Source organism: Schistocerca cancellata, chromosome 4, assembly GCF_023864275.1.
Source record: "Schistocerca cancellata isolate TAMUIC-IGC-003103 chromosome 4, iqSchCanc2.1, whole genome shotgun sequence".
Lineage (NCBI taxonomy): Eukaryota > Metazoa > Arthropoda > Insecta > Orthoptera > Acrididae > Schistocerca > Schistocerca cancellata.
This window is the reverse complement of record NC_064629.1, coordinates 919,758,713-919,786,265: the sequence shown is the minus strand read 5'-3', so window position 1 is coordinate 919,786,265 and position 27,553 is coordinate 919,758,713. Positions and strand designations below refer to the sequence as shown.

At 43.2% G+C, this 27,553-nt stretch overlaps 1 protein-coding gene across 4 annotated transcripts in view; it reads right to left on the bottom strand.

Moving 5' to 3' along the window:
- Positions 1 to 27,553, bottom strand: part of LOC126185092 (exocyst complex component 3) — a 61,443-nt gene that overhangs the window by 6,151 nt on the left and 27,739 nt on the right. For all 4 annotated transcript variants that reach the window (XR_007536945.1, XM_049927894.1, XM_049927893.1 and 1 more), the window contains 6 exons: positions 12,364 to 12,562; positions 11,993 to 12,247; positions 11,757 to 11,912; positions 8,774 to 8,899; positions 8,234 to 8,410; positions 7,976 to 8,151 (listed from right to left, as the gene is read on the bottom strand). Coding sequence is in view for 3 of the 4 variants with exons in the window: in XM_049927894.1 (XP_049783851.1) it covers positions 7,976 to 8,151; positions 8,234 to 8,410; positions 8,774 to 8,899; positions 11,757 to 11,912; positions 11,993 to 12,247; positions 12,364 to 12,562 (1,089 nt within the window). In the remaining variant the exon portion in view is untranslated. The remainder of the gene's footprint in view (positions 1 to 7,975; positions 8,152 to 8,233; positions 8,411 to 8,773; positions 8,900 to 11,756; positions 11,913 to 11,992; positions 12,248 to 12,363; positions 12,563 to 27,553) is intronic.

The following is a 27,553-nucleotide window of genomic DNA, read 5'->3' as shown; positions in this document are numbered from 1 at the left end:
AAAATATTATACCATATGACATTATGGAATGAAAGTATGCAAGCTTTTTCATTTTTATGTTGCCTATGTCTGCTAACACTCGAATTGCAAATACAAATTTGTTAGGCGTTTCTGCAGTTCTGTGGTGTACTACTACATCTACATCCATACTCCGCAAGCCACCTGACGGTGTGTGGCGGAGGGTACCTTCAGTACCTCTATCGGTTCTCCCTTCTATTCCAGTCTCGTATTGTTCGTGGAAAGAAGGATTGTCGGTATGCCTCTGTGTGGGCTCTAATCTCTCTGATTTTATCCTCATGGTTTCTTCGCGAGATATACATAGGAGGGAGCAATATACTGCTTGACTCTTCGGTGAAGGTATGTTCTCGAAACTTTGACAAAAGCCCGTACCGAGCTACTGAGCGTCTCTCCTGCAGAGTCTTCCACTGGAGTTTATCTATCATCTCCGTAACGCTTTCGCGATTACTAAATGATCCTGTAACGAAGCGCGCTGCTCTCCGTTGGATCTTCTCTCTGTCTTGTATCAACCCTATCTGGTACGGATCCCACACTGCTGAGCAGTATTCAAGCAGTGGGCGAACAAGCGTACTGTAACCTACTTCCTTTGTTTTCGGATTGCATTTCCTTAGGATTCTTCCAATGAATCTCAGTCTGGCATCTGCTTTACCGACAATCAACATTATATGATCATTCCATTTTAAATCACTCCTAATGCGTACTCCCAGATAATTTATGGTATTAACTGCTTCCAGTTGCTGACCTGCTATTTTGTAGCTAAATGATAAAGGATCTATCTTTCTGTGTATTCGCAGCACATTACACTTGTCTACATTGAGATTCAGTTGCCATTCCCTGCACCATGCGTCAATTCGCTGCAGATCCTCCTGCATTTCAGTACAATTTTCCATTGTTACAACCTCTCGATACACCACAGCATCATCTGCAAAAAGCCTCAGTGAACTTCCGATGTCATCCACCAGGTCATTTATGTATATTGTGAATAGCAACGGTCCTATGACACTCCCCTGTGGCACACCTGAAATTACTCTTACTTCGGAAGACTTCTCTCCATTGAGAATAACATGCTGCGTCCTGTTATCTAGGAACTCCTCAATCCAATCACACAATTGGTCTGATAGTCCATATGCTCTTACTTTGTTCAATAAACGACTGTGGGGAACTGTATCGAACGCCTTGCGGAAGTCAAGAAACACGGCATCTACCTGTGAACCCGTGTCTATGGCCCTCTGAGTCTCGTGGACGAATAGCGCGAGCTGGGTTTCACATGACCGTCTTTTTCGAAACCCATGCTGATTCCTACAGAGTAGATTTCTAGTCTCCAGAAAAGTCATTATACTCGAACACAATACGTGTTCCAAAATTCTACAACTGATCGACGTTAGAGATATAGGTCTATAGTTCTGCACATCTGTTCGACGTCCCTTCTTGAAAATGGAGATGACCTGTGCCCTTTTCCAATCCTTTGGAACGCTACGCTCTTCTAGAGACCTACGGTACACCGCTGCAAGAAGGGGGGCAAGTTCCTTCGCGTACTCTGTGTAAAATTGAACTGGTATCCCATCAGGTCCAGAGGCCTTTCCTCTTTTGAGCGATTTTAATTGCTTCTCTATCCCTCTGTCGTCTATTTCGATATCTACCATTTTGTCATCTGTGCGACAATCTAGAGAAGGAACTACAGTGCAATCTTCCTCTGTGAAACAACTTTGGAAAAAGACATTTAGTATCTCGGCCTTTAGTCTGTCATCCTCTGTTTCAGTACCATTTTCGTCACAGAGTGTCTGGACATTTTGTTTTGATCCACCTACCGCTTTGACATAAGACCAAAATTTCTTAGGATTTTCTGCCAAGTCAGTACATAGAACTTTACTTTCGAATTCATTGAACGCCTCTCGCATAGCTCTCTTCACACTACATTTCGCTTCGCGTAATTTTTGTTTGTCTGCAAGGCTTTGGCTATGTTTATGTTTGCTGTGGAGTTCCCTTTGCTTCCGCAGCAGTTTTCTAACTCGGTTGTTGAACCACGGTGGCTCTTTTCCATCTCTTACGATCTTGCTTGGCACATACTCATCTAACGCATATTGTACGATGGTTTTGAACTTTGTCCACTGATCCTCAACACTATCAGTACTTGAGACAAAACTTTTGTGTTGAGCCAACAGGTACACTGAAATCTGCTTTTTGTCACTTTTTCTAAACAGAAAAATCTTCCTACCCTTTTTAATATTCCTATTTACGGCTGAAATCATCGATGCCGTAACCGCTTTATGATCACTGATTCCCTGTTCTGCGTTAACTTTTTCAAATAGTTCGGGTCTGTTTGTCACCAGAAGGTCTAATATGTTATCGCCACGAGTCGGTTCTCTGTTTAACTGCTCAAGGTAGTTTTCCGATAAAGCACTTAAAAAAATTTCACTGGATTCTTTGTCCCTGCCACCCGTTATGAACGTCTGAGTCTCCCAGTCTATATCCGGCAAATTAAAATCTCCACCCAGAACTATAACATGGTGGGGAAATCTACTCGAAATATTTTCCAAATTATCCTTCAGGTGCTCAGCCACAACAGCTGCTGAGCCAGGGGGCCTATAGAGACATCCAATTACCATGTCTGAGCCTGCTTTAACCGCGACCTTCACCCAAATCATTTCACATTTCGGATCTCCGTCAATTTCCTTCGATACTATTGCACTTCTTACCGCTATAAACACGCCTCCCCCTTCACTGTTCAGCCTGACTCCCAACTGAATTTATTATCAAGTTGTAATCCCAGGAATTTAAGACTGTCAACCTCTTCTATCTGCTCTTCTTCATACTTTATGCATATTCTGGGTGGAAACCTCTTACAGGTTCTGAATTGCATATAGTGAGTCTTTTCGAAGTTCAATGTCAGTGAGTTGGCTTTAAACCATTTATTAATATCCATGAAAATATCGTTAGCAGGTCTTTGTAGAACTACACTCTACATACTATTTATTGCAATACTTGTGTCATCTGCAAACAAAACGAACTCTGCTTCTGGCAGTGTAACTGATGAGAGATCATTAATGTACACAAGAAAAAGCAATGGCCCTAAGATGGATCCTTGTGGGACACCACATGTAATTTCTTCCCATTCTGATGATGACTGATGACTTAATTCACTAGTCCCTTGTACTGACACCCTTTGTTTCCTGTTAGTGAGGTATGACTTGAACCATTTTGCAGCACTGCCCATGACACCACAGAATTCTAATTCATTTAAAAGGATGTTGTGGTTCACACAATCTAATGTCGTTGACAAATCACAGAAAATACCTGCTGCTTGTAATTTGTTGTTTAATGAATTAAGTACATTTTCACTGTAGGTGTAAATAGCCTTCTCGATATCAGAACCCTTCAGAAATCCAAACTGTGTTTTTGATAATATGTTATTTGTGGTCTGATGGTTGAGAAGCTGCCTGTACATTACTTTTTCTAAAATTTTTGAGAATGCTGGCAAAAGTGAAATCGGTCTGTAGTTTGATAGTATCTTTTTATCCCCTTTCTTGAATAGAGGCTTAACATCTGCATATTTAAGCCAGCCAGGAAATGTCCCAGTTATAATTGACTGGTTACACAAGTAACTTAGAATTGTACTAAACTCACAAGAACATGCCTTAATTAACTTTGTTGATATTTCATCATAAGCACTAGAATGCTTTGTTTTTAAAGATTTTATTATGGAAGTTATTTCTTTTGGTGAAGTGAGTGACATATTCATGTACCTGAAGCTATTTGTAAAGGCTAGTTTCAGATATTCAAGGGCATTATTTACTGATCCTGACAATCCCATTCTATCAGTAACGGATATAAAGTACTTTTTAAATTGATTTGCCATACTATGTCCATCGGTTACTAATGTGTCATCTACCCTTAGTGCTTTTTGCTCCTGTTCCTTTCTGGTTCTACCAGTCTCCTCTTTCACCATATCACATATCATTTTTATTTTGTTCCCTGAAATTGCTATCTTCTTCTCGTAGTGTATTTGTTTAGATGTCTGAATTACTTTTTTTAATATTTTACAGTAAACCTTGTATTTAGCTAAATCATCAGCATTGGAGCTATTCTTGGTCCACAGATACATTTTTCTTTTTGTCTGACAGGAAATCTTTATTCCTTGTGCAATCCATGGTTTTATTATAGATTTCTGTTTAATTTGAGTAACTTTTAGAGGAAAACAGTTTTTAAACATGGTACTGACATTGTTCATGAATGTTATATTTTTCATTCATGTCATGAGCACTATAAACATCTTTCCAGTTCATATCTTTGAGCAGTTTTCTAAAACACTCAATTTTTGGTTGATTGACTACTCTCCTGTACTCAGATTTAGCAGTATTGATAATCTGCTTAGAATTTACATCTAAAACAAGGAGCTGCATGTCATGATCTGATAGTCCATTTATTACAGGTTTTATGATACAATTTTGTTCATTTGATTTGTCTATAAAAATGTTATCAATGGCTGTCCTTGAGGATTTAGTGATCCTAGTTGGAAAGTTTACAGTGTGAGTTAGATTGAAAGACAACATTACTAACTGCAGTAAATGTTTACTAGAAGATTGCATTAGAAAATCTGTATTAAAGTCACCAGCAATCAAAATTTCTTTGTTTCTTCCTGTTAAATAACCCAAAAGAGCTTCCAGATGATTTATGAATAGATTTTAATTTCCTGCAGGTGCTTGGTAAATAGTTATTATATACGATCTGTTATGGAACTATACTTCTGTTGCACATGCTTCTAGATGCTGCTCTAGAGCACCTGAGTGTCCAGGATCCGTATGTGACCAAGCAGTATTGCTTCTTTGGTCCTGGCGATGTGGTGTTTCACAGTCAACCTGAGTATCGTCCAACTAAAACAACAAGAGTGTATCCATTGTCGTTTCAGCCTCAAGACCTTGGAGCAGGAAAAACGGTATGAAGCCCGTACTGTTTTGCTCCGCTTTGTTGTATGTGACTGCCACGATGAGCAGTACTGTACCCCAATATCTCAATTCGTCGTCAACATACATCAAGAGCACATCTACTGGCATCCTATTAAAGCATTTTTGACCAACAGAATACTGCAGAACCTCACACATCAAAAACATCCCGAATAAGTGGCATAGTACAGGGGGAAGAAGACACTTGAAAACGAGAATCATTTACTGATACATGTCACGTAAAATAAAAATAAAAGATAACCTTGACTAGTAGCAGAAGTGTTATTTATAAACAAACCAACTCTGAAAACATTCCTGTAAAGAGGTGGAGGAGATTAGTGTTTAACATCCTGTCGACAGCAAGTACATTAGAGATGGAGCATGAGCTCGGATTAGAGAAGAACAGAGAAGGAAATCAGCCATGCCCTTCCAAAGGAAGCATCCAGGCATTTACCTTAAGTGATTAAGAGAAATCATGGAAAACCTAAATGTGGATGTTCAGACGTGGGTTTGAACCATCGTTCTCCCAAATGTGAGTCCAGTCTGCTAACCACTGTGCTGCCTCATTCAACATTCCTGTAAAGAACATTGTGGGCTTAGCAACTGATGGGGCTCCTGCGATGGAAAGGAGAGAAAAGGTATTCATAGCCTTGTGTTGGAAAAATAATAGCTTTCCAAAATTTCTGGCTTAACATCATGTAATACACCAGCAGTCACTGTGTGGAAAGCATTTAACCACGAACAACATAACGGAAACAGTCATAAAAGTAGTGAACAAAGTTAGAGTACATGGAATTCTACTTCAGTATTTACTGCTTCCTACTAAGTTTGGCTTAGTAGATGTAGAGATTCAAAATGTGACACTTTTTCTGTTTTAAACAAACCCTTGATGACAAGTTCTTCAACATCAATACATTGACATTCTTTCGGAGTAGAGAAGTGAATTCAAAAATGCTTCCAAGATTTCAAAAGTATTTTCAATTGCTGAACAGTCTGTTAAATCATGTTTTACAAAGGTTTATGGTGAAGACTCCTCTATTTATGTCATGGAACATTGAGTCTAAATAAGTGTAAATGCTGAACTTGGGCAGGATGGGAAAATGAGTGAAGTGTCTGGTGGTGTTAGGAGTAAACTTTCAAAAGAAAATACTGTTTCCAGTCACCAGTGAAGATGTTATTTCTCCAAAAGCTTATGCCTATGCCTATGGGTTACACTAACTCAAACTCGCTATGACAATCGGAGGCTGCTGCAGTTAAATTGAGAGGCATTGCGCCCCCAAAGGGAGGAACTAGTAGACATCAGTTGTGGACTCAGCTGGCAGGCAAGAGAGCATTCCCAGTACTGACTACTGACACATTCTCATCAACCCATCTGGTGCGTCCCATGTGCCCCTCCCCCCCACTGTCCTATTGATGGGCAGAGCTTGCATCATTGTGTGTCCCTTCGTCAGCAGTACTACATGGGATGGTGTTTACATCGACTGAGCATGGGTGTTCCGCAAAACATCCAGTACTATGCAGGCCCAGGCTCAGCCATTGTCTTACCAAAGAGAAGTACAGTGTGTCACATGAAAGACAATTAAAAAGGAAAATTCAAAAAAAATTCAAAAAACCATTTTTCCTCTCAATAAAACGCTCACCCTTCACAGAAGACCCTGCTTTGGTGGAGCTGGAAATGATTTTCAAAATGATTTATCTTTAAAATCACTTTCTTCAAGCTCTGAAAACATTTCATCTCTTGCTCCTAAAGTAAACTACTCACTTTATGTCCAGTTTGGTCCTAAAGTGAAGGCAACGTTCAGCTTTACATACCTATGTGAGGTTTCTTTTACTAGTATGAAATTTATATAAAACAAGTAGAGAAACAGACTCATTAGTGAATACTGACAACTATATTTGAATGACAGCCACTACCCATTCTCCCAACACTAAAAAGAACACCTGTTGATGACAAAAAAAGTGCCATCCCCTCATTAAAGCTAGTAAGGCTGATACAAAAATCTGTTCTTACATTTGTAATTTATTACTCACTACACTTTCACATTTACTAGAAATATAAATTTACAGACAACAAACAACTTTAAGATCTTTTAAAGTACTTATTTTTGTCCCATTTCTTTTAATGCCCCCCAGTTGGACTCAAAAACAGTACAGTGGCTCAGAAGCTTCATACGTTTGGCAACCACTGTGTTAGATGCAATTTTGATGATCACAATCATGACAGCCTGCAGTTTCTTGGCATATTGGTTCAACATGAAGTGTGATTGATTGGGGCACCACTGGAATGAAATAGAACATTCATGGTTTTACATTTAACGCTACCTGAACAGAAACTGCTACTACATCGGAGAGATTTTAAAGCCCTTGGTACTAATCCACCTTCAGACAACTCCACATCCCACATTTTGATAGTTTTCCTATGAGCACATGGTAGGGAACATGGATTGCTTCTTCAAAGAATGACTGGTACCAGTGCTTCCTTTGTTTTACATGTTCAAACATGTCTGGGATACGGTTGGTTGGCAACTTGTTCATTAGCGTCATGTGGCAAACCACACTTTTGCTTTGTTGACCCATGTGGAGGAGGAGGCGGAGGAGGAAGGCGGGGGAGGGCAGATCTCAAGAAGTGTATCCCAGACCTCTTTGAATTCTCTGTCATGATATTAAACAATCTTAGCTTTTCCCAGTAACAAATAATCTAAGTTATATTATACAAACGGTGGGGGGGTGCCCCTTACTTTTGATTTGGAATTACATTTTATGTTTACTGCTTGGATATATGCAGAGAGAAATAGCAATTTAGCTACTATTGACCTATACATGGACACCTGTTACGTATCACAACTTAATTAGTATCACACAAAAATTATTCACTAAAGATACTGAGAGCAAGTAATATGCCTTTATAGTAAATATTACTAAGTACAATATTTTCTTTTAATCAGCGAATTGCTGCATACCAGAGAAGGTGCATTCTTTCCATGCCATAACAATACTAAATACTGAAAGTATATTACCTGATAGTTCTTGTTACCTGAAGATTCTGATCAATCATTTGAAACACAATGACTGGAGCAGCAGTGTGATAATAACCTTCTTGATCACCAACTTCTGGTAAAGCCCCACTGTTCCAGTCTGTTTTTTCTGTTTCCAACGTTTTTTGCATCCACTCAATATAGTTCTTTTGCATATTCTACAAACAGAAGGGGAGCCAAAAATCTGTTATTTTTTCAAGACAGAGTACTCTGAATTTAGTTCATAGTTAAGAAACTCACACTTAAATATTTCTGTTGTAGATCTTCTACAATTGCATTGTTTAAGAGTGGTCCAACAGACTGAATATTTAGTTCTGGGTGCTGCATTAGTTCTGGACCAACATATGTATTCATTATCCATGAAAGTATGGAAACATACTCATTGCCTTCCAGGCCATTGCTGATCAGCTCCTGCAGCTGCAAAAAGACAAAATACAGTTGTATCAAACACACAAAATTATAACACAGGAAAGTCCAATCCAAGCATACTCACTTTCTGCATTTTAGTATTCTAATGAAGACCAGTCTGAGGGCCAAAAAGTATCACAATGCAGATTTGTTTGAATACATAATGAGAACCAGCGCCAATCGAAAATCAAGCAGGAAAAGCAGTTACAGTTTCCAATTTCCACAGCACAATTTTTTGCTGAAGTATGTGTTAAGTATCTGTTATTTAGAATCAGAGCACAAGTTCGCCTATTTTTTAGTCTGTTAAATAAAGTTTTAAGCACTGTGCACGGTTAGGAAGAATTACATTTCGACTTACACTTTTCTACTTACGTGTCTAGACAGACATTTGTGATACATGTGAACATATGTATTCAAAATATCCCACTGTGGTGGAAAGCAAGGCACACACAATGTCTTTACAACTCTCAGGTCTTCCAGGATAAGCTGTCTTGTGAGCTGTGGGGGTAAAGAAATTAATTAGTGTGCACAGAAAATTGCAAACAACATTCATCAATATAGATGTCATCTGGAAGGAGGAGGAGGAAAAATATTCTTCAGTTAAAGTCAAAGAAAGGAGAATAACAAAGCAACAAATATCTCCAAATAATATATTATATTGTGATTTGACATAAACTTATTTTACCTCATTAGGACAGAAAATCAATGAAGCGGGAAGTGTTATGATTTTTTTTCCCCCCTCATATGGCACAAGCATTTTCTTTCTGTATCATTTTGTGCTTCCAGAATAATAATTCAGTTTATTAATTTAATTCCACTTTGCATAATACTGAAAGTGGTACTACAAAGGTTAATTCATTTAACGCACAATATTAAATATATAAAAAAAAAAAAAAAAAAAAAATTGAGGAGGTTCCACAGTAAATTAGGTATAGCCAGGATGGAGATATAACACAAAGAAAATGTATAAGTGAAAGGTAAGACAATCATAATATCATTATTAACCCTTTTCTTCTATATGTTCAAGTACACTAAACAAAACTGGCCACGAATTGATATTCGGGCAAGTATCAATGGAAAATTATTAACTTTGGTGGCCAATGGATGAATGTGTGACACTGCAGTGCAATTCAACCATGCAGCTAGCATGGATAGCAAACAGGGGACTTGTCGACACCAGGGCATAAAGTCTTTGCAAATTTCATTTGGAGTACTCAGTTGGACAGTAACTAAGACTTGCCAACAGGTGCCTGAACAATACATATAGATGCCAGTGTTTGACAGAGGAATTGAAGATGGGCTCAAAGAAGACAGTTGGAGTAACGGGAGAATAGCTCAACATTTGAATAGGAGCAATGCCCCTATTCAACAATGTGGGCAGGAATGGGTGAACCATGGCCGAATGCAGCATCAATAAGGAAGCAGTCGACCTACAGATATGAGAATGTGAGGACAGAGCAATCAGAGGCACCATTCACCCAATGTGCAGCTGGTGCTCCAGTGATCACACGGAGCATTAGTAGGTGACTCTTCACAGAGAGGGGGTCGAGTTCACGGTGCCCTTTGAGCCGACCACCATTGACCTCTGTACACCAAGCCAATTTGTAGTGGTGTTGGCACATTTGGCCTGAAATATCGACTGGAGTAGAACTGGCTTCAGTGGTGAAGATGAATCCTGCTTTGAACTGAGCCTTGACGACTGTTTAAGATGTGTCTGGAGACACTCCAGACAGCAGTGGGATATCAACCTGACTTGGCCGCTGCATGGACCGACAACCAGGAGTGATGGTCTCAGGAGCCATTTCATTTCATAGCAGGATGCCTTTGGTTGTCATCCGCAGCAGTCTGCAGCACAGTGGTATGTTACCGATATTCTAGGTGCCATTTTCTTGCCCTTCATGGCAGGCCATCCTGGACTTATATTTCGACAAGATAATGCCCACTTGCACATAGCAAGAGCTTGTACTGCCAAACCCTACCTTAGCCAGCAAGGTTACCGGATCTCCTCCCAATTGAGAACATTTGGAGCATTATGGGCCGAGCCCTCCAACCAGCTTGGGATGTTGATGATTAACACACCAGTTGGACAGAATTTGGCATAATATCCCTCAGGATCCCTCGTGTTTATGCTCTGGTAGCTTTGGTTATTCGCAAATTGAGCTTCGCCAATGAAGTAACCAACTGAGAAATATGAATAATCTGGCCAAGGATTCACTACTCCTCTTCGGTATCAAAAGGATGAACATGTCTTTACAGATAGGCACTACCACCAAACCTAGTCCACACAGACAGATTTACCATGCCATATCCTTACATACCCCCAATCCTCCCACTACCCCAAAAATTAACTACAAAAGACCACCTCCCTTGTCACCCCAGTATCATCCTGGACTGGAACAACTGAACCATATCCTTGTCAGGGCTTTGATTCTCTCTCATTGTGTCCTGAAATGAGGAATACCCTAATCAAGATGAGCAACTAGCTCCCCTTTCATCAATATGGGAAGTAATTAAATGTGGCCTCCAAAAGTTCCAATTTACAGTCACTTTAATTTAAGAAATTCATAAAACATCTTTATTATGACAGATTTGGAAAAATAATGTTTCCTTATTATGAACTGTGACAAAGTGCAGGATCTGTATATTGTAAACAAAAATAAAACAGTGTGCTCTCTCAGAGTAAGACTGCAATCAGAAGTAAATTATTCTGAAGCTTCAAAGGACAGTTCTATCTGCTCACAAAATATTAATAGAAAAGCTATTAGCAAGTACTGTTTGTACGTTCCATAAAAATGAGGCAAACTGTCTTGGAAGAAGAATTTAATATTATGGTTTCATGTAAAATTGACAATGAGGAAATTAGAGCTGTGAGGACGGGGCTTGAGTCGTGCTTGGGTAGCTCAGTTGGTAGAGCACTTGCCCGCGAAAGGCAAAGGTCCTGAGTTCGAGTCTCGGTCCAGCACACAGTTTTGATCTGCCAGGAAGTTTCATATCAGCGCACACTCCGCTGCAGAGTGAGAATCTCATTCCGTTCAAATGTATGATAGTGCAAATTGCTTGCTACTTCAAACAAATAATACAAACAATTCTTTCAGACCATTGTCTGGGTTATTAGGATAAAAATTTTGAAAATGCATTAATAACAGTCCCAAATCCAATTTGTGGTGATTTCATAACCACCGGAAATTTATCAGGTTATCGTCTTTTGCAGAACACACCACCATCAAAATTTGCACTTTCATAAAATTAAATACACAACTAGTCAATATGAACACAAGAGTTCTTGTATTTTTATGCATGAATAAACTGGATTAACTTCATTTGAATCGAATACTTATCTACATGATATACTGACCTCTAAGTATCTCACTAGCCACATTTTATTGTCTTCTCTCTCATCAACTTGTGTACCTTCAATCCGTTGAGCTACAGATTTTTCAAGCACATCCAAAGCTTTCTCGCGCCATTTCTTTGGTCTACCTGGCGGTAAAAACCCACTCTGTTTTTGACGCTAAAAATGAGAAATTGGAAGGTGAATGGTGTGTGTTGCATGACCGGTGACTTAATTTCAAAACAAATATTTATGACAACCTGAAGAGCAAAACTATCCGCTTTCTCTTCCCTCTCGATAATGCGAAGAGCAGTTACAATAACTGTGGGCTCTTTCCTCACTGTATTAAGTGTGCGGCTCAAGATAAGGCGTATCTGCTTCTCCAAAAGATTGGACAGCTCTTCCACATCCTGGAAATAAGCTTCTAACATGCTTTTATCTGCAGGGGCCTGATTAGGCAACTTATGTAGTTCATAGAGAAGATCATCTCTAGAATTTTCTAGATCACTCAAACTCTGGAACAAACATATACAAATAAAGAAATGCACAAATAAATAAACAAATTTTACTGCGTAAAACAAAAATGCCCAACTAAATACATGAAAGTAAATGTTGTATAAAAATACGTTACCTGATGTGTGTATAAAAGTTTTCCTTCATTTATCATCCACTGTTTCGTTCTCTCAACACTTTCACGCACTGTAAAAATGTGCTTAAGATTCTCCATGGCTGTCACATATTGAGAATGTCTCATATTCTCATCACAGACAACTTGTAATTGTGAATGAAGTTCAGGAACTGCTACAAATGAATCTTCGATCCATTTTAAGCTGGATAAAACATACAAAAGCATTAATATTTGGACTATTTTTGTAAAAGTGATCATTAGACTGAAGTATTTATGCAACACAAAACAATAACTTAAAAGATCTTTTGCACAGTGTAGATTTTGTTAGGTCCTGCATGCAAACTGACAAATAAGTCATACACTGAACAGGTAGAACATTATGACCACCCACTTAAAAGTGTTTCAATTCACCTTAGTCACACAAAACCACACCACTTCACCACTGCATGGATTTTACAAGGTAGTGAGAACCAGATGGTGAAGTACATGCGCACAACTCTTGTTGTTAAAGGAAGTAGTCTGTAACCTCCAAGTTGGCACAAGCCAATGTCTAAGATGGGCTTGACAGGCTTTATATATTGTGAATTTTGGGGCCAGAGTATCAATTGGCTTTCACCATGGATCATGAAAACATTAACACAATTCTGGCTCTGTGGCATGAACAAGTGCCTTACTAAAAATGTAACATCTTGTGGCTAACAAAGCAGCAATGAAGGGATGCAAGCAGTTAGCAACAAAATTGGTGTAATCAGCAGACTTCATTGCACTTACTGTAACAATTACCAATGTTACAAAAGGTCCAATTGAATAAACCTATAGTACAATATAGAACAAGTGTGTGTCACAAGAGGGGAAGCAGTCTTTTCAGTAATTACTTGGTTTAACAATCATGTAAGAAGGTTGTATATGTGGATGAGACCTGGAGACACGAAGGTTTCAGATTGATTACATGATGTTACTGCACAGATTTCAAAACCAGATTTTAAACTGCAAGACTTTTTCTGCAGCAAATGTGGACTCTGACCATTCATTGGTTATGAATTGCAGACTTAAACTGAAGAGACTGAAAAAAGTTTGGAAATTTATGAGACAGCGCTTGAATAAATAGAATGAACCACAGGTTGAGAGCTTCAGAGGGAGCATTAGATAATACCTCACTGAAATGGAGGAAAGGAACACAATAGAAGATGAATGGGTAGCTTTCACAGGTGATATAGTGAAGAAAGCAGAGGATCAAATATATAAAAATATATGGACCAACATGTAACCAACAAGATACTGAATTTAATTAACAAATGGACATAATAATTAAGAAATTTAGTATATAAAGCATCCTTCTGCCGCTGAACAGTGTGCCAGCAGTGCGCAAATAGCAGCATTACTGCATTTACTAGACAGTCTTGTATTTTAATAACCGTTTAAATTTTGTGTCGGATTGTTTGTGCTCTCTGTAGAAGAGTTTAGACGTTCTTTGCACAACAGTATATAGCATGGATAGGGACTGCGACTGCTGTGTTTGGACGCAGGCTGAGTTGGCATCCCTTCACTCCCAGCTTCAGGCAGTGTTGGCTTCAGTCACACAGCTTGAGGCCGTTGCCAATGGGCATCACTGTGGGGATCCAGACGGGGGTTTGTAGGGGACGGCCAGCTCATCCCACACACCCCCCATCAGACTACGGCTGTGGCTGCCCAGGATACTGCCCACAATGAGGCTGACCCCTCACTCGTGGTAGAGTGGGATGTCGTCTCGACCTCGAGGTGTGGCAGGGGGCGAAAGACATTCCAGAGGGCTGATCGGAAGGCCTCTCCAGTGTCTGACGAACTGGTTTCAGACTCTGTCTTCGGCTGATACTGATCTTCGGCCGGACATGGCTGCTTGTCGTGTTCCAGAGGTTGCCTCTCGTCTGCAAGATCCGGGCAGTCGCAGAGGGTGCGTTTACTGGTAGTTGGGAGCTCCAACGTCAGGTGCGTAATAGGGCCCCTTAGGGATGTGGCTGCAAGGGACGGGAAGAAAACCAATGTGCACTCCGTGTGCATACCAGGTGAGTCATTCCAGATGTAGAAAGGGTCCTTCCGGATGCCATGAAGGGTACAGGGTGCACCCATCTGCAAGTGGTCGCTCATGTCGGCACCAATGATGTGTGTCACTATGGATTAGAGGAAATCCTCTCTGGCTTTCGGTGGCTATCTGATTTGTTGAAGACTGCCAGTCTCGCTAGCGGGATGAAAGCAGAGCTCACCATCTGCAGCATCGTCGGCAGGACTGACTGCGGACCTTTGGCACAGAGCCGAGTGGAGGGTCTGAATCAGAGGCTGAGACAGTTCTGTGACCGTGTGGGCTGCAGATTCCTCGACTTGCGCCATAGGGTGGTGGGGTTTTGGGTTCCGCTGGATACGTCAGGAGTCCACTACATACAGCAGGCGGCTACATGGGTAGCAGGGGTTGTGTGGTGTGGACTGGGCGGTTTTTTTTGGTTAGATGGCCTCAGGCAGGTACAGAAAGGGCAACAGCCTCAAAGGGTGCAGGGCAAAGTCAGGACATGCAAGGACCAAGCAGCAATCGGAATTTTAATTGTAAACTGTTGAAGCTGCATTGGTAAAGTACCGGAACTTCAAGCACTGATAGAAAGCACCGAAGCTGAAATCGTTATAGGTACAGAAAGCTGGCTGAAGCCAGATATAAATTCTGCCGAAATTTTTTGAAAGGCACAGACGGTATTTACAAAGGATAGATTGCATGCAACTGGTGGTGGCGTGTTCATTGCTGTTAGTAGAAGTTTATCCTGTAGTGAAATAGAAGTGCATAGTTCCTGTGAATTATTATGGGTGGAGGTTATACTCAACAACCGAGCTAGGTTAATAATTGGCTCCTTTTACCATTCTCCCGACTCAGCAGCAATAGTGGCAGAACAACTGAGAGAAAATATGGAATACATTTCACATAAATTTTCTCAGCATGTTATAGTCTTAGGTGGAGATTTCATGGGACACTCACTCAGATGTTTAGGACGGGTGGTAGGGACAGAGCATCGAGTGACATTATACTGAGTGCACTATCCGAAAATTACCTCGAGCAGTTAAACAGAGAACCAACTTGTGGAGATAACATCTTGGACCTACTGATAATAAACAGACCCGAACTTTACGACTCTGTAAGTGCAGAACAGGGAATCAGTAATCATAAGGCTGTTGCAGCATCCCTGAATATGGAAGTAAATAGGGATGTAAAATAAGGGAGGAAGGTTTATCTGTTTAGCAAGAGTAAGTAATAGAAGGCAGATTTCAGACTACCCACCGCGGTTCAACAACAAAGTTAGGAAACTACTGTGAAAGCAAAGAGAGCTTCACTGCAAATTTGAACGCAGCCAAAACCTCTCAGTCAAACAGAAGCTAAACAATGTCAAAGTTAGTGTAAGGTGGGCTATGCGTGAAACGTTCAGTGAATTCAAAAGTAAAATTCTATGTACCGACTTGACAGAAAATCCTAGAAAGTTCTGGTCTTACATTAAATCAGTAATGTGGATCAAAACAGCATATCCAGACACTCTGGGATGATAATGGCATTGAAACAGAGGATGACACACGTAAAACTGAAATACTAAACACCTTTTTCCTAAGCTGTTTCACAGAGGAAGACCGCACTGCAGTTCCTTCTCTAAATCCTCGCACAAACGAAAAAATGGCCGACATCGAAATAAGTGTCCAAGAAATAGAAAAGCAACTGAAATCTCTCAACAGAGGAAAGTTCACTGGACCTGACGGGATACCAATTCGATTCTACACAGAGTACGCGAAAGAACTTGCCCCCCTTCTAACAGCTGTGTACCGCAAGTCTCTAGAGGAATGGAAGGTTCCAAATGATTGTAAAAGAGCACAGGTAGTTCCAGTTTTCAAGAAGGGTCATCGAGCAGATGCGAAAAACTCTGACATCGATCTGTTGTAGACTTCTAGAACATGTTTTTTGCTCGCGTATTATGTCATTTCTGGAAACCCAGAATCTACTCTGTAGGAATCAACATGGATTCTGGAAACAGCGATCGCGTGAGACCCAACTCGCTTTATTTGTTCATGAGACCCAGAAAATATTAGATACAGGCTCCCTGGTAGACGCCATTTTCCCTGACTTCCGGAAGGCGTTCGATACAGTTCCACACTGTCGCCTGATAAAGTAAGAGCCTACAGAATATCAGACCAGCTGTGTGGCTGGATTGAAGAGTTTTTAGCAAACAGAACACAGCATGTTGTTCCCAATGAAGAGACGTCTACAGATGTTAAGGTGGCCTCTGGCGTGCCACAGAAGAGTGTTATGGGACCATTGCTTTTCACAATATATATAAATGACCTAGTAGATAGTGTCGAAAGTTCCATGTGGCTTTTCGCGGATGATTCTGTAGTATACAGAGAAGTTGCAGCATTAGAAAATTGCAGCGAAATATAGGAAGATCTGCAGCGGATAGACACTTGGTGCAAGGCATGGCAACTGACCCTTAACATAGACAAATGTAATGTATGGCGAATACATAGAAAGAAGGATCCTTTATTGTATGATTATATGATAGCGGAACAAACACTGGTAGCTATTACTTCTGTAAAATATCTGGGAGTATGCGTACGGAACGATTTGAAGTGGAATGATCATATAAAATTAATTGTTGGTAAGGCGGGTGCCAAGTTGAGATTCATTGGGAGAGTCCTTAGAAAATGTAGCCCGCCAACAAAGGAGGCAGCTTGCAACACACTCATTCGACCTATACTTTAGTATCGCTCATCAGTGTGGGATCCGTACCAGGTCGGGTTGACAGAGGAGATAGAGAAGATCCAAAGAAGAGCGGCACGTTTCGTCACAGGGTTACTTGGTAAGCGTGATAGCATTACGGAGATGTTTACCAAACTCAAGTGGCAGACTCTGCAAGAGAGGCGCTTTGCATCGCGGTGTAGCTTGCTATCCAGGTTTCGAGAGGGTGCGTTTCTGGATGAGGTATCGAATATATTGCTTCCCCCTACTTATACTTCCCGAGGAGATCACGAATGTAAAATCAGAAAGATTCGAGCGCGCACGGAGGCTTTCCGGTAATCGTTCTTCCCGCTAACCATATGTGATTGGAACAGGAAAGGGAGGTAATGACAGTGGCACGTAAAGTGCCCTCCGCCACACACCGTTGGGTGGCTTGTGGAGTATAAATGTAGATGTAGATGTAGCTGTAGAAAAGGATTATAAATGTGCCTAAAAATGAGACTGACAGAAAGTTCAAAATGACAAAGTTCCTGGCTAGAAGAGAAATGCAAACTGTAGATGCATGCAGAACTGCAGGCAAAATAATTGATGCTTCAAGGAAAATTAGAGAAACCTTTGGATAAAATGGGAGTATCTGTATGAACATCAAGAGCTCAGAAGGCAAGCCAGTATTAAGAAAAGAAGGGAAAGCTGAAATGTGGAAGGAATATATAGAAGGTCTATAAAAAGGAAATGAACTTTAAAGCACAGGAAGAAGATGAAGATAAGGTAGTAGATATGAAGGCTTAAGTTGAAACACGGCCCCTGGAGTAGATGATATTTCCTCAAAATTATTAAGATGCTTGGGAGACAAAACTATCCCATGTTGTGTGCAAGATATATGAGACAGGTGAAATACCGTCAAGGCTCCAAGAAGAATGAAATAATTTCAATTCCACAAAAGGCAGGTGCATTACTAACGAACCATCAGTTTAAGAAATCATGGTTGCAAAATACCAACATCAATTATTGACAGAAAAATGAAAAAATAGGTGGAAGCGAACCTCAGAAAAGATAATTTTGGTTCCAGAACAATGTAAGAACACACATGGCAATACTGACCCTAAGACTTGTCTTGGCTGATAGGTTTAAAAAAAGACAAACCTTCAATTATACCATTTGTAGGTTTAGAGAAAGCTTTTAACATTGATAACTGAAATGCACTTTTGAAATTACGAATATAGCAGAGATAAAATACAGTGAAGAAAAAGTTACTAACAACTTGTAAAGACTCTGGGCAGTTACAAGATTTAAAGGGCATGAAAGGTTTTTGTTTTGGTTAAGGGCACAAAAACAACTAGGGTCATATGCACCCATGACAAAACCATAGAACGTAACAACAAAAAAAGGAGTTTAAAACAACTACATGTCAAGTCCAATCGATGGAAGGAAAGACAGCTAAAAACAGGGACTTGGAGAAAGGTCCATAAAATACACCATAGAGAAACAGAGGGCCTGCTTCACCATATCGCTACGATGGATAGAAAGTAAAACGCGGTCGACAGCCCGCACATCATTCGCTAAAATAGCCGATAACTCAGATGGCAACCATAAAAGAGAATGTAAGTGGTTAAAATAGGGCATTCAGCATTCCGTCAGGAAAGGTCAAACCGTCTAAGGTTGAGGGCAATGAGCACAAAGTGGTGGGGGAGCACCATGTAACAAATGGTGATGGCTAAAAATACACAACCTAGCTAAAATGATCTGCTCGTGGTGATCGGGCTAAGAGGGGGTTGTCCAAGCTGCTGGGAGAGGCTTAATTCTCTGGAACTTGTTCCCATGAAGGGAGGACAAGTGGTGATGTCAAAGTGACACCACCTGCTGACAGACAGCAACACAGAGACCATAGGAGGGAATGGAAGAACTAGTGGACCAAGGTACGAGGACTGCAGCAGCGTCTGCGACCTTATTTCCCATCAGACCGACATGACCAGGAACCCACATAAACATCACAATGGCTACATCGTGAGTGAACAAGTGACAGCTTTCCTGGACCCATTGCACTAATGGATGAACGGTGTACAGCACACAGAGGCTCTGAAGGGTACTGAAGAGAGTCTGAGCAGCTGACACAATTGAAAAGCTTCTGTTGCCAGATGTACTGCGAGGCCTGATACAGGGCAAAGGGCTCTGCTGTAAATACTGAGCAATGTTCCAGAAGCTGATACCAAAAATCATTGGTGACAATGACGAAGGCACATCCGACACCACTGTCTGCCCGAGGGCCATCAGTGTTCACAAAGGTACTACGTGAAGCTCTGTGTGAAGGTAGTGAAACTTACGGTGATAGAGCGAGGCTGGAGTAGTGTCCTTAGGAAGCAAATCAAGGTCAAGATGAACACGGGTCACCACATGAAGCCAAGGTGGTGAAGAGTTCACATTCATCGAGAAATGGCAGGTAGCACAGGTTAAGCTGCCAGAGCATGAGCCGAAAGCGAACTCCAGGTGGTCAGAGAAGAGGAACACATCCCATACTGGCAATCAAAGGAGTCATCGAAGGAGGTGGTACAGGATGGGTGGCCAGGCATGGCAGACAAACAGCATGCGTATCTGTTGACTAGAAAATCACGGCGATATGACAGAAGTAGTTCGGCAGCTTCTGCATACAGACACTCAACCAGGCTAGTGTAAAAGGTGCCAGTGGCCAAACAGATGCCATGATTGTGGATAGTATTGAGATGGTGTAAGAGGGACGGACTTGCAGATGCATAAACAAAACACCCATATTCTAGTTTTGAACAGGCAAGGGACCAGTACAATGGACACGGGTGATCTGACCTGCTCCCCAGGAAGTACTGCCGAGGACATGTGGGACACTGAGGAATCGAGTACAGCAGGCAGCACCCAGGTAAGACATGGGAGGACCATGAAAGTTTCCTATCGAGTATGAGCCCCAGGAATTTCATATTCTCAGCAAACGGAAGAGCAACAGGCCCAAGATGTAAAGACGGTGGAAGAAACCAACTGTGCCACTAGGGCTGAAGAAACAAACTGCGCCACCAGAAATTCATACAAACAGTTCTACACCTACATCCATACTCCGCAAGCCACCTGACGGTGTGTGGCGGAGGGTACCCTGAATACCTCTATCGGTTCTCCCTTCTATTCCAGTCTCGTATTGTTCGTGGACAGAAGGATTGTCGGTATGCTTCTGTGTGGGCTCTAATCTCTCCGATTTTATCGTCATGGTCTCTTCGCGAGATATACGTAGGAGGGAGCAATATACTGCTTGACTCTTCGGTGAAGGTATGTTCTCGAAACTTTAACAAAAGCCCGTACCGAGCTTTGTCAGTCAGTGGAGAAGCGAAAGCCATTGTCAATGCTCCATGTGTAGAGATGATCGAGATACTGGTGAAGATGCCACTCAAGGACACTAATCCATGGAGAACTGCAAAAGACCACAAAATCGTCTTCAAAAAAGGAGATGCCCGGTGGGAGACAGGCCATAATAGGGTTAGTGGAGATAGCAAAGAGGATGATGCTTGGGATGGAGCCCTGAGGCACACCGTTTTCCTGTATAAAGGTGTCCAAGAAGGCAGATCCCACACGTACCTTGAAAACTCTGTCTTTTAAAAATTCCTAAAGGAAATGGGGCATGCGCCCATGGAAGTCCCATGTGTAGAGTGTACAGAGGATACCAGTCCTGCAGCAGATGCTGTAGGTTTTCTCCAAATTGAAAAACATGGCCACAGTCAGGTTATTCTGCAAAAAACCATTCATGACATGTGTTGACAAAGTGAGAGATGGTCAACTGCAGAACGGCGCGCTCAAAATCCACACTGCGCAGTGGTTAATAAATTGCGAGATTTGAGCCACCATACCAGCCGGGCATATATCATACACTCCATCACCTTGCAAACACAGCTGCTGAGAGAAATTGGGTGATAACTAGAAGGACGGTGTTTGTCCTTACTGGGCTCAGGTATGGGTATGACAGTTGCTTCACACCAGCATCTGCAAAACATACCCTCTGCCAAAATGCTATCAGACGTATGAAAGAGAAAGTGCTTACCCACAAGAGAAAGGTTCTGCAACATCAGAATGTGAACATCGTCCAGCCCTGGGGCAGAGGATCAGGGTGAAGTAAGAGTATGAGCTAGTTCCCTAATAGTAAATGTGGCATTGTAGCACTCACGATGCTGAGAAGAGAAGGGTATCGCACAAGCCTCCTCCACTCGTTTCTGATAGGAGAAGGTGGGGTGATAGTGGGTGGAGCTTGAAATCTCCACAAAATAGTGGCCAAAGTGTTTGAGATAGCAATGGCATCCACTATGACATCATCTGCTACTGTCAGGCTGGAAATAGGGGAATGGACCTAGGCCACAGAGAGTCATAGGAGGTTGGCCCACACAACAGAAGAGGGAGTGGAACTGTTAAAAGAACTAGTAAAGAAAATCCAGCTAGCATTTTCTGCTATACCGAAGAACAAAATGAGACTGTGTAAGCAACTGTTTATAATGAATGCAATTTGTCATCTTAGGATATGTTTAAAAATGTGAAGAGCATGTCTCTGCACACGAATTGCATCACCATATGCCTCAGTCCACCAACAGATCGGGACACGGCATGGTAAAGTGGAAGTGTGAGGAATGGAACATTCTGTGGCGGTAAGGATTATGTTTGTAAGATATTCTACCTGGTCATCACAACTGGGAAGGGAGCCACTTTTGGCGATGGAGAACCCGCCTACAATCTCTAATGGCTGAAGTGATCTCTGCGGTCCACCATGGTACCATCTTCTGACAAGTGGATTGGCAAGAAGAGGCTGGCTGCCAAAAGAGTGGCTGCCATTGTATGCTGAACAGCTGCATCGATACCGCCTTGCAATCAGGAGAAGGACAACAGCAGAGGTTAACCCATCCCTGTCAGTATTACGGAGAACCTATCTGGGCATGCGTCCAGGGGAGTAATGCTGATTAAGGGACAGGAAGATTGGAAAGTGGCCACTATCACTCAGGTCATTGTGGACCTTCCAGTGGATAGACGGTAGAAGACCAGGACTGGAAAAGGACAGATCAATGTCTGAATAAGTTCTGTGTGCTAAACTGAAGTGTGTGGGGGCACCAGAGTCCAAGAGGCAAGCATCAAGTTGTGCCAGTGAAGTTTCAATGTCCTTACCACAGCCAGTGACCATTGTAACACCCCACACACGGTTATAGGCATTGAAGTAATCCAGGACTAGGAAAGGTGGGAGGAGCTGAGAGAGTAATGCAGACAGTACATCCTGGAATAAAACGTCATCAGGAGGGAGATGAACATTACAGATGGTAAAATCCAGATGTTCCCTTCCCAAAACAGCCACAGCCTCCAGAGATGTATCAAGAGGCACAAGGCCAATGTATAGAGTGTCCAGCACATTTGTACAGACTCCACCTGATACCATCTCATAGTTGGCACGATTATTAAAATAACCTCGGCAAACACGAAGGGCAGGGGTCCAAGCAACTGGAAACCACATTTTCTGGATGGCAATACAGGATGCAGCATAAGTGCTTAAAAGCTGCTGTAGCTCAGCCCAGTGGAGGAAAAATCCATTACAATTCCACTGGAGGATCACACTCTCTGAATACTGTGGGGGCATGAAGTGACCAGGGTGGAGGGGGGCAGGGAAGGAGGGAGGGGGTGAGGTTATAACCCAGGGTTACATGCTGCAACCAGTTGGTCATCAGGTTTCTACAGCACACTGCCATAGGAGATCTGGTGTCTCAGGGGTCACTGGGATCTCCACCTGGGGCACAGGAATACATGTGGGGGTCACTGTAATTTCCTTTGTCTTAGAGGAGTTCTTTTTGTCCTTCTTCTCCTTATGAGGACTGGAAAGGTTTCCTGAATTGGTTTCAGGGACAGTGGAAGAACAAGAAGTCCAACAGCTGGCATCTGACTGTGGACAAGCTGGAACGATGGAAGGAAGAGTCCCGAAGGACCTCTTCCTAGCTGGAGAAGCCAAAGGAGGATGAGGCACCTCAAACTGGGGAATGGGGAGCTGTGTCCCCAGCAGGTGGGGCGCCAATACTCTTGAAGGGGGCATGGTGAGGCACCAGAAGCACCCCCAACCACCTGGGCAGGCAGGTATTAGCAAGTGGCTCTGAGGGCCCACTGTACGGAGCACAACAGAAGAAGGCACTGTCGAGAGAGAGAAGGCAATGACATTGCAACCGTAGTGTACGATTGAGCCATTTGTACAGGATTAAGACGCTCATACTTTTTTTGGCCTCTCGATATGAGCTTGTCCAGGATCATCTACATCTGGATTTTCTTCTCACACTTTAAAATGGAGCCACCTGGTGAGCAGGGACAGTCGTGCTCACTACAGTTTTACAGAGGGGGGGAGGGGCACAAGGAACGTTTGAGTGCAGCCGATGCCCACAATCCCGGCAGACAGGGTTAGTGGTTCAATGGGAGTATGTGTGTAAACTTCATACACCTGAAGCATCTCATAGGTAGAGGAACATAGGGTTTCAGATCACACTGGTATACCATCACCTTGACCTTCTCAGGCAATGTATCACCCTCACAAGCGAAGATGAAGGTCACAGTAGCAACTCCGTTTTCCCTTGGTCCCCTATGGACACAAAGCGCACCCCATCGCTCTAAGTTGACCTGTAGCTCATCATCAGATCGCGAAAGAAGATCATGGTGAAAGATGATGCCCTGCACCTTATGAGACTTGTCGAGAGTGACTGTCACACGAATGTTACCCAACTTTGCCTGTGACTGAGCAGGAGATGATGTTTTAATCAGGAGGGAACCACTCTTCATCTTAGAGATGGCTGCATTCCCCTGTATTTGTCTTCAATGTATTCCACAAAAAATAAAAGTTTTGGAGTCAAAAAGGTGTCCCCATCAATCCTGATACAGGCCAGGTATTGAGGAGAGGATTTTGCTCTTTGTAATCTAGTCCTGGATTCCTCCCGTCCTGCATTCCTCCCACAGCGTGGCTAAAGAAGGGAAAGGAAACGCATTGGGATCGTACTTTGTTGCATCATAAAAGGCCTTTATATTCAAAGAGACTGCTGGGGCCATGTGACCACCAGCAGGACAAAGTTTAAGTCGCTTCATGTGCGAAGTATTTTTTTTTTTTTTTTTTTTTTGTGGTTTTAGGGCGCACAACTTCAATGGTCATTAGCGCCCTGACTACTCTAAAAATGCACCGCGAGCCACAAGTTGACAACAACAACTAAAAGGAAAAACACAATAAAAGACAGACTGACAGGCATAGGATTAAAAAACTTCATCAAATGTCCTTAGCGAGGTGTGTCAAATTGATAAAACAAAGAACACGAGCAGCTGCTCGTGGGTCATCCGCTAAAATGTCATCGAAAGTATTAGGCAGGTTAAGATCGAGGCGCAGTTGGTTAAGATCGGGACAGGACATTAAAATGTGTCTAACCGTCAGCAAGTGCCCACATGGGCAGAACGGCGCCGGCGCAGCCGTCAGCAGATGGCGATGGCTGAACCGGCAGTGTCCAATCCTTAACCTTGCTAAAACGACCTCCTCCCGCCGAGAAGGGCGTGAGGAGGACGTCCAAGCCACGGGAAGAGGTTTTAAGGCCCGAAGCTTGTTGTCGGTAAGTGCAGCCCAATCGGCATGCCACAGCGACACAACGCGCCGACAAATGACCCTGCTAAAATCGGACGAAGGGACACAACAAGAAGCTGTCCGAGGCTGGAGGACCGCAGCCTTGGCCGCGGCATCTGCAGCTTCGTTCCCAGGGATACCGACATGGCCAGGAACCCACATAAAGCTAACCGGCGGACCGACGTCCACCAGCCGCTGAAGAGAGCGTTGGATCCGGTGTACGAAAGGGTGAACCGGGTACGGATCACTGAGGCTCTGGATGGCGCTCAGGGAATCTGAGCAGATGACATAAGCAGAATGTCGGTGGCGGCAGATGTAAAGAACAGCCTGGTAGAGGGCAAAGAGCTCAGCTGTGAAGACCGAACTATGGTCATGGAGCCGGTATTGGAAACTTTGTGCCCCGACAATAAAGGAACACCCGACCCCGTCATTGGTCTTAGAGCCATCTGTATAAATGAAAGTCATGGTGATGAACTTCGAACGAAGTTCCAAAAAACGGGAGTGGTAGACCGAACTGGGGGTGACCTCTTTTGGGAGCGAGCTGAGGTCAAGGTGAACGCGGACCTGAGCCTGGAGCCAAGGTGGCGTGTGGCTCTCGCCCACTCGAAAGGTTGCAGGGAGTGAAAAATTAAGGTGTTGAAGGAGGCGACGAAAGCGAACTCCAGGGGGTAGCAGGGCAGAGACATACAACCTATATTGACAGTCAAGAGAGTCGTCAAAAAAGGAACGATAAGACGGATGGTCGGGCATTGACAGTAGCCGACAGGCATACCGACAAAGCAGTATATCGCGCCGGTAAGTGAGTGGCAATTCGCCAGCGTCAGCATGAAGACTCTCTACGGGACTGGTATAAAATGCTCCGATCGCAAGTTGTAAACCCCGATGTTGTATGGAGTTGAGGCGGCGTAAGATGGATGGCCGTGCAGAGGAGTATACGAAGCTCCCATAATCCAGCTTGGAGCGGACGATCGACCGATATAGACGAAGTAGGACGGTTCGATCCGCTCCCCACGACATACCACTGAGAACACGGAGGACATTTAAAGAACGGGTACAACGGGCGGCCAAATATGACACACGTGGAGACCAGCTAAGTTTCCTGTCAAAGGTAAGGCCTAAAAATTTGGTTGTCTCCACGATTGGGAGAGCAACGGTACCAAGTCGTAAGGACGGTGGGAGAAACTCTTTGTAGCGCCAGAAGTTAATACAGACCGTCTTCTCGGCAGAAAAACGGAAGCCATTGGCGACACTCCAGGAGTAAAGACGGTCAAGAGAACGCTGAAGACAGCGCTCCAGGACACGTGTACGCTGCGCGCTGCAATAGATGGTAAAATCGTCCACAAAAAGAGAGCCTGATACATCAGCTGGGAGGCAATCCATTATTGGATTGATCGCGATGGCGAACAGAGCGACGCTCAAAACTGAGCCCTGTGGCACCCCATTCTCCTGGCGAAAGGTGTCGGACAGGACAGAACCCACACGTACCCTGAACTGTCGATCCATTAAAAAGGAACGAATAAAAAGAGGGAGGCGACCGCGAAGGCCCCATGTATGCATGGTGCGGAGAATGCCCGCCCTCCAACAGGTGTCGTAAGCCTTCTCTAAATCAAAGAACACAGCCGCGGTCGGGCGCTTCCGCAAGAAGTTATTCATAATGAAGGTCGACAAGGTAACCAGATGGTCAACAGCAGAGCGGCGCCTACGAAATCCACATTGGACATTGGTAAGTAGGCGTCGAGACTCAAGCAGCCAAACCAATCGAGAGTTAACCATTCGCTCCATCACTTTACAGACACAGCTGGTAAGTGAGATAGGTCGATAACTGGAAGGCAAGTGCTTGTCCTTCCCCGGCTTAGGAATCGGGACAACAATAGACTCGCGCCAGCATGCGGGAACATGTCCCTCAATCCAGATGTGATTGTATGTACGAAGAAGAAAACCTTTACCCGCAGGAGAAAGGTTCTTCAGCATCTGAATATGAATAGAATCAGGCCCTGGAGCGGAGGACCGTGATCGGCCAAGTGCGGTTTCGAGTTCCCGCATGGTGAATGGGGCATTATAACTTTCACAATTCGAGGAGCAAAAGTCAGGTGGCCTAGCCTCCTCTGCCTGTTTGCGGGGGAGGAAGGCAGGGTGGTAATGAGCGGAGCTCGAAACCTCGGCGAAAAAGCGGCCGAAGGCATTGGAGACAGCCTCAGGGGCCACAAGGACTTCATTCGCGACCTTCAAGCCAGAAACTGGGGAGTGGACCTTAGTGCCAGATAGCCGGCGCAGGCTACCCCAGACAACAGAAGAAGGAGTAAAACTGTTGAAGGTGCTTGTGAAAGCAGCCCAGCTGGCTTTCTTGCTTTCTTTAATAATACGACGACACTGAGCACGTAATCGTTTATAATTAATACAATTCGCCACTGTAGGGTGGCGTTTAAAGGTGCGTAAAGCACGTCGACGAGCACGTAAAGCGTCTCTACATGCTGCGGTCCACCAGGGGACCGGTACGCGACGTGGAGAAGAAGTAGGGTGAGGGATGGAATATTCAGCAGCAGCGAGAATGACTTCCGTGAGGTGTGCGACCTGACGATCGCAGCTTGTGAAGGTTTGATCCTGAAAGGTCGCCCTGGAAGAAAAGAGCCCCCAGTCTGCCTTGGAGATGGTCCAACTAGAGGAGCACGGAGAGGGAGTATGCTGCAGGAGATGGATAACACACGGGAAGTGGTCGCTCGAATAAGTATCAGCAAGTGCATACCACTCAAACCGGCGTGCAAGTTGGGGAGTACATATAGAGAGGTCTAAATGGGAATAGGTATGAGATGCGTCCGAAAGAAAAGTAGGGGCGCCAGTAT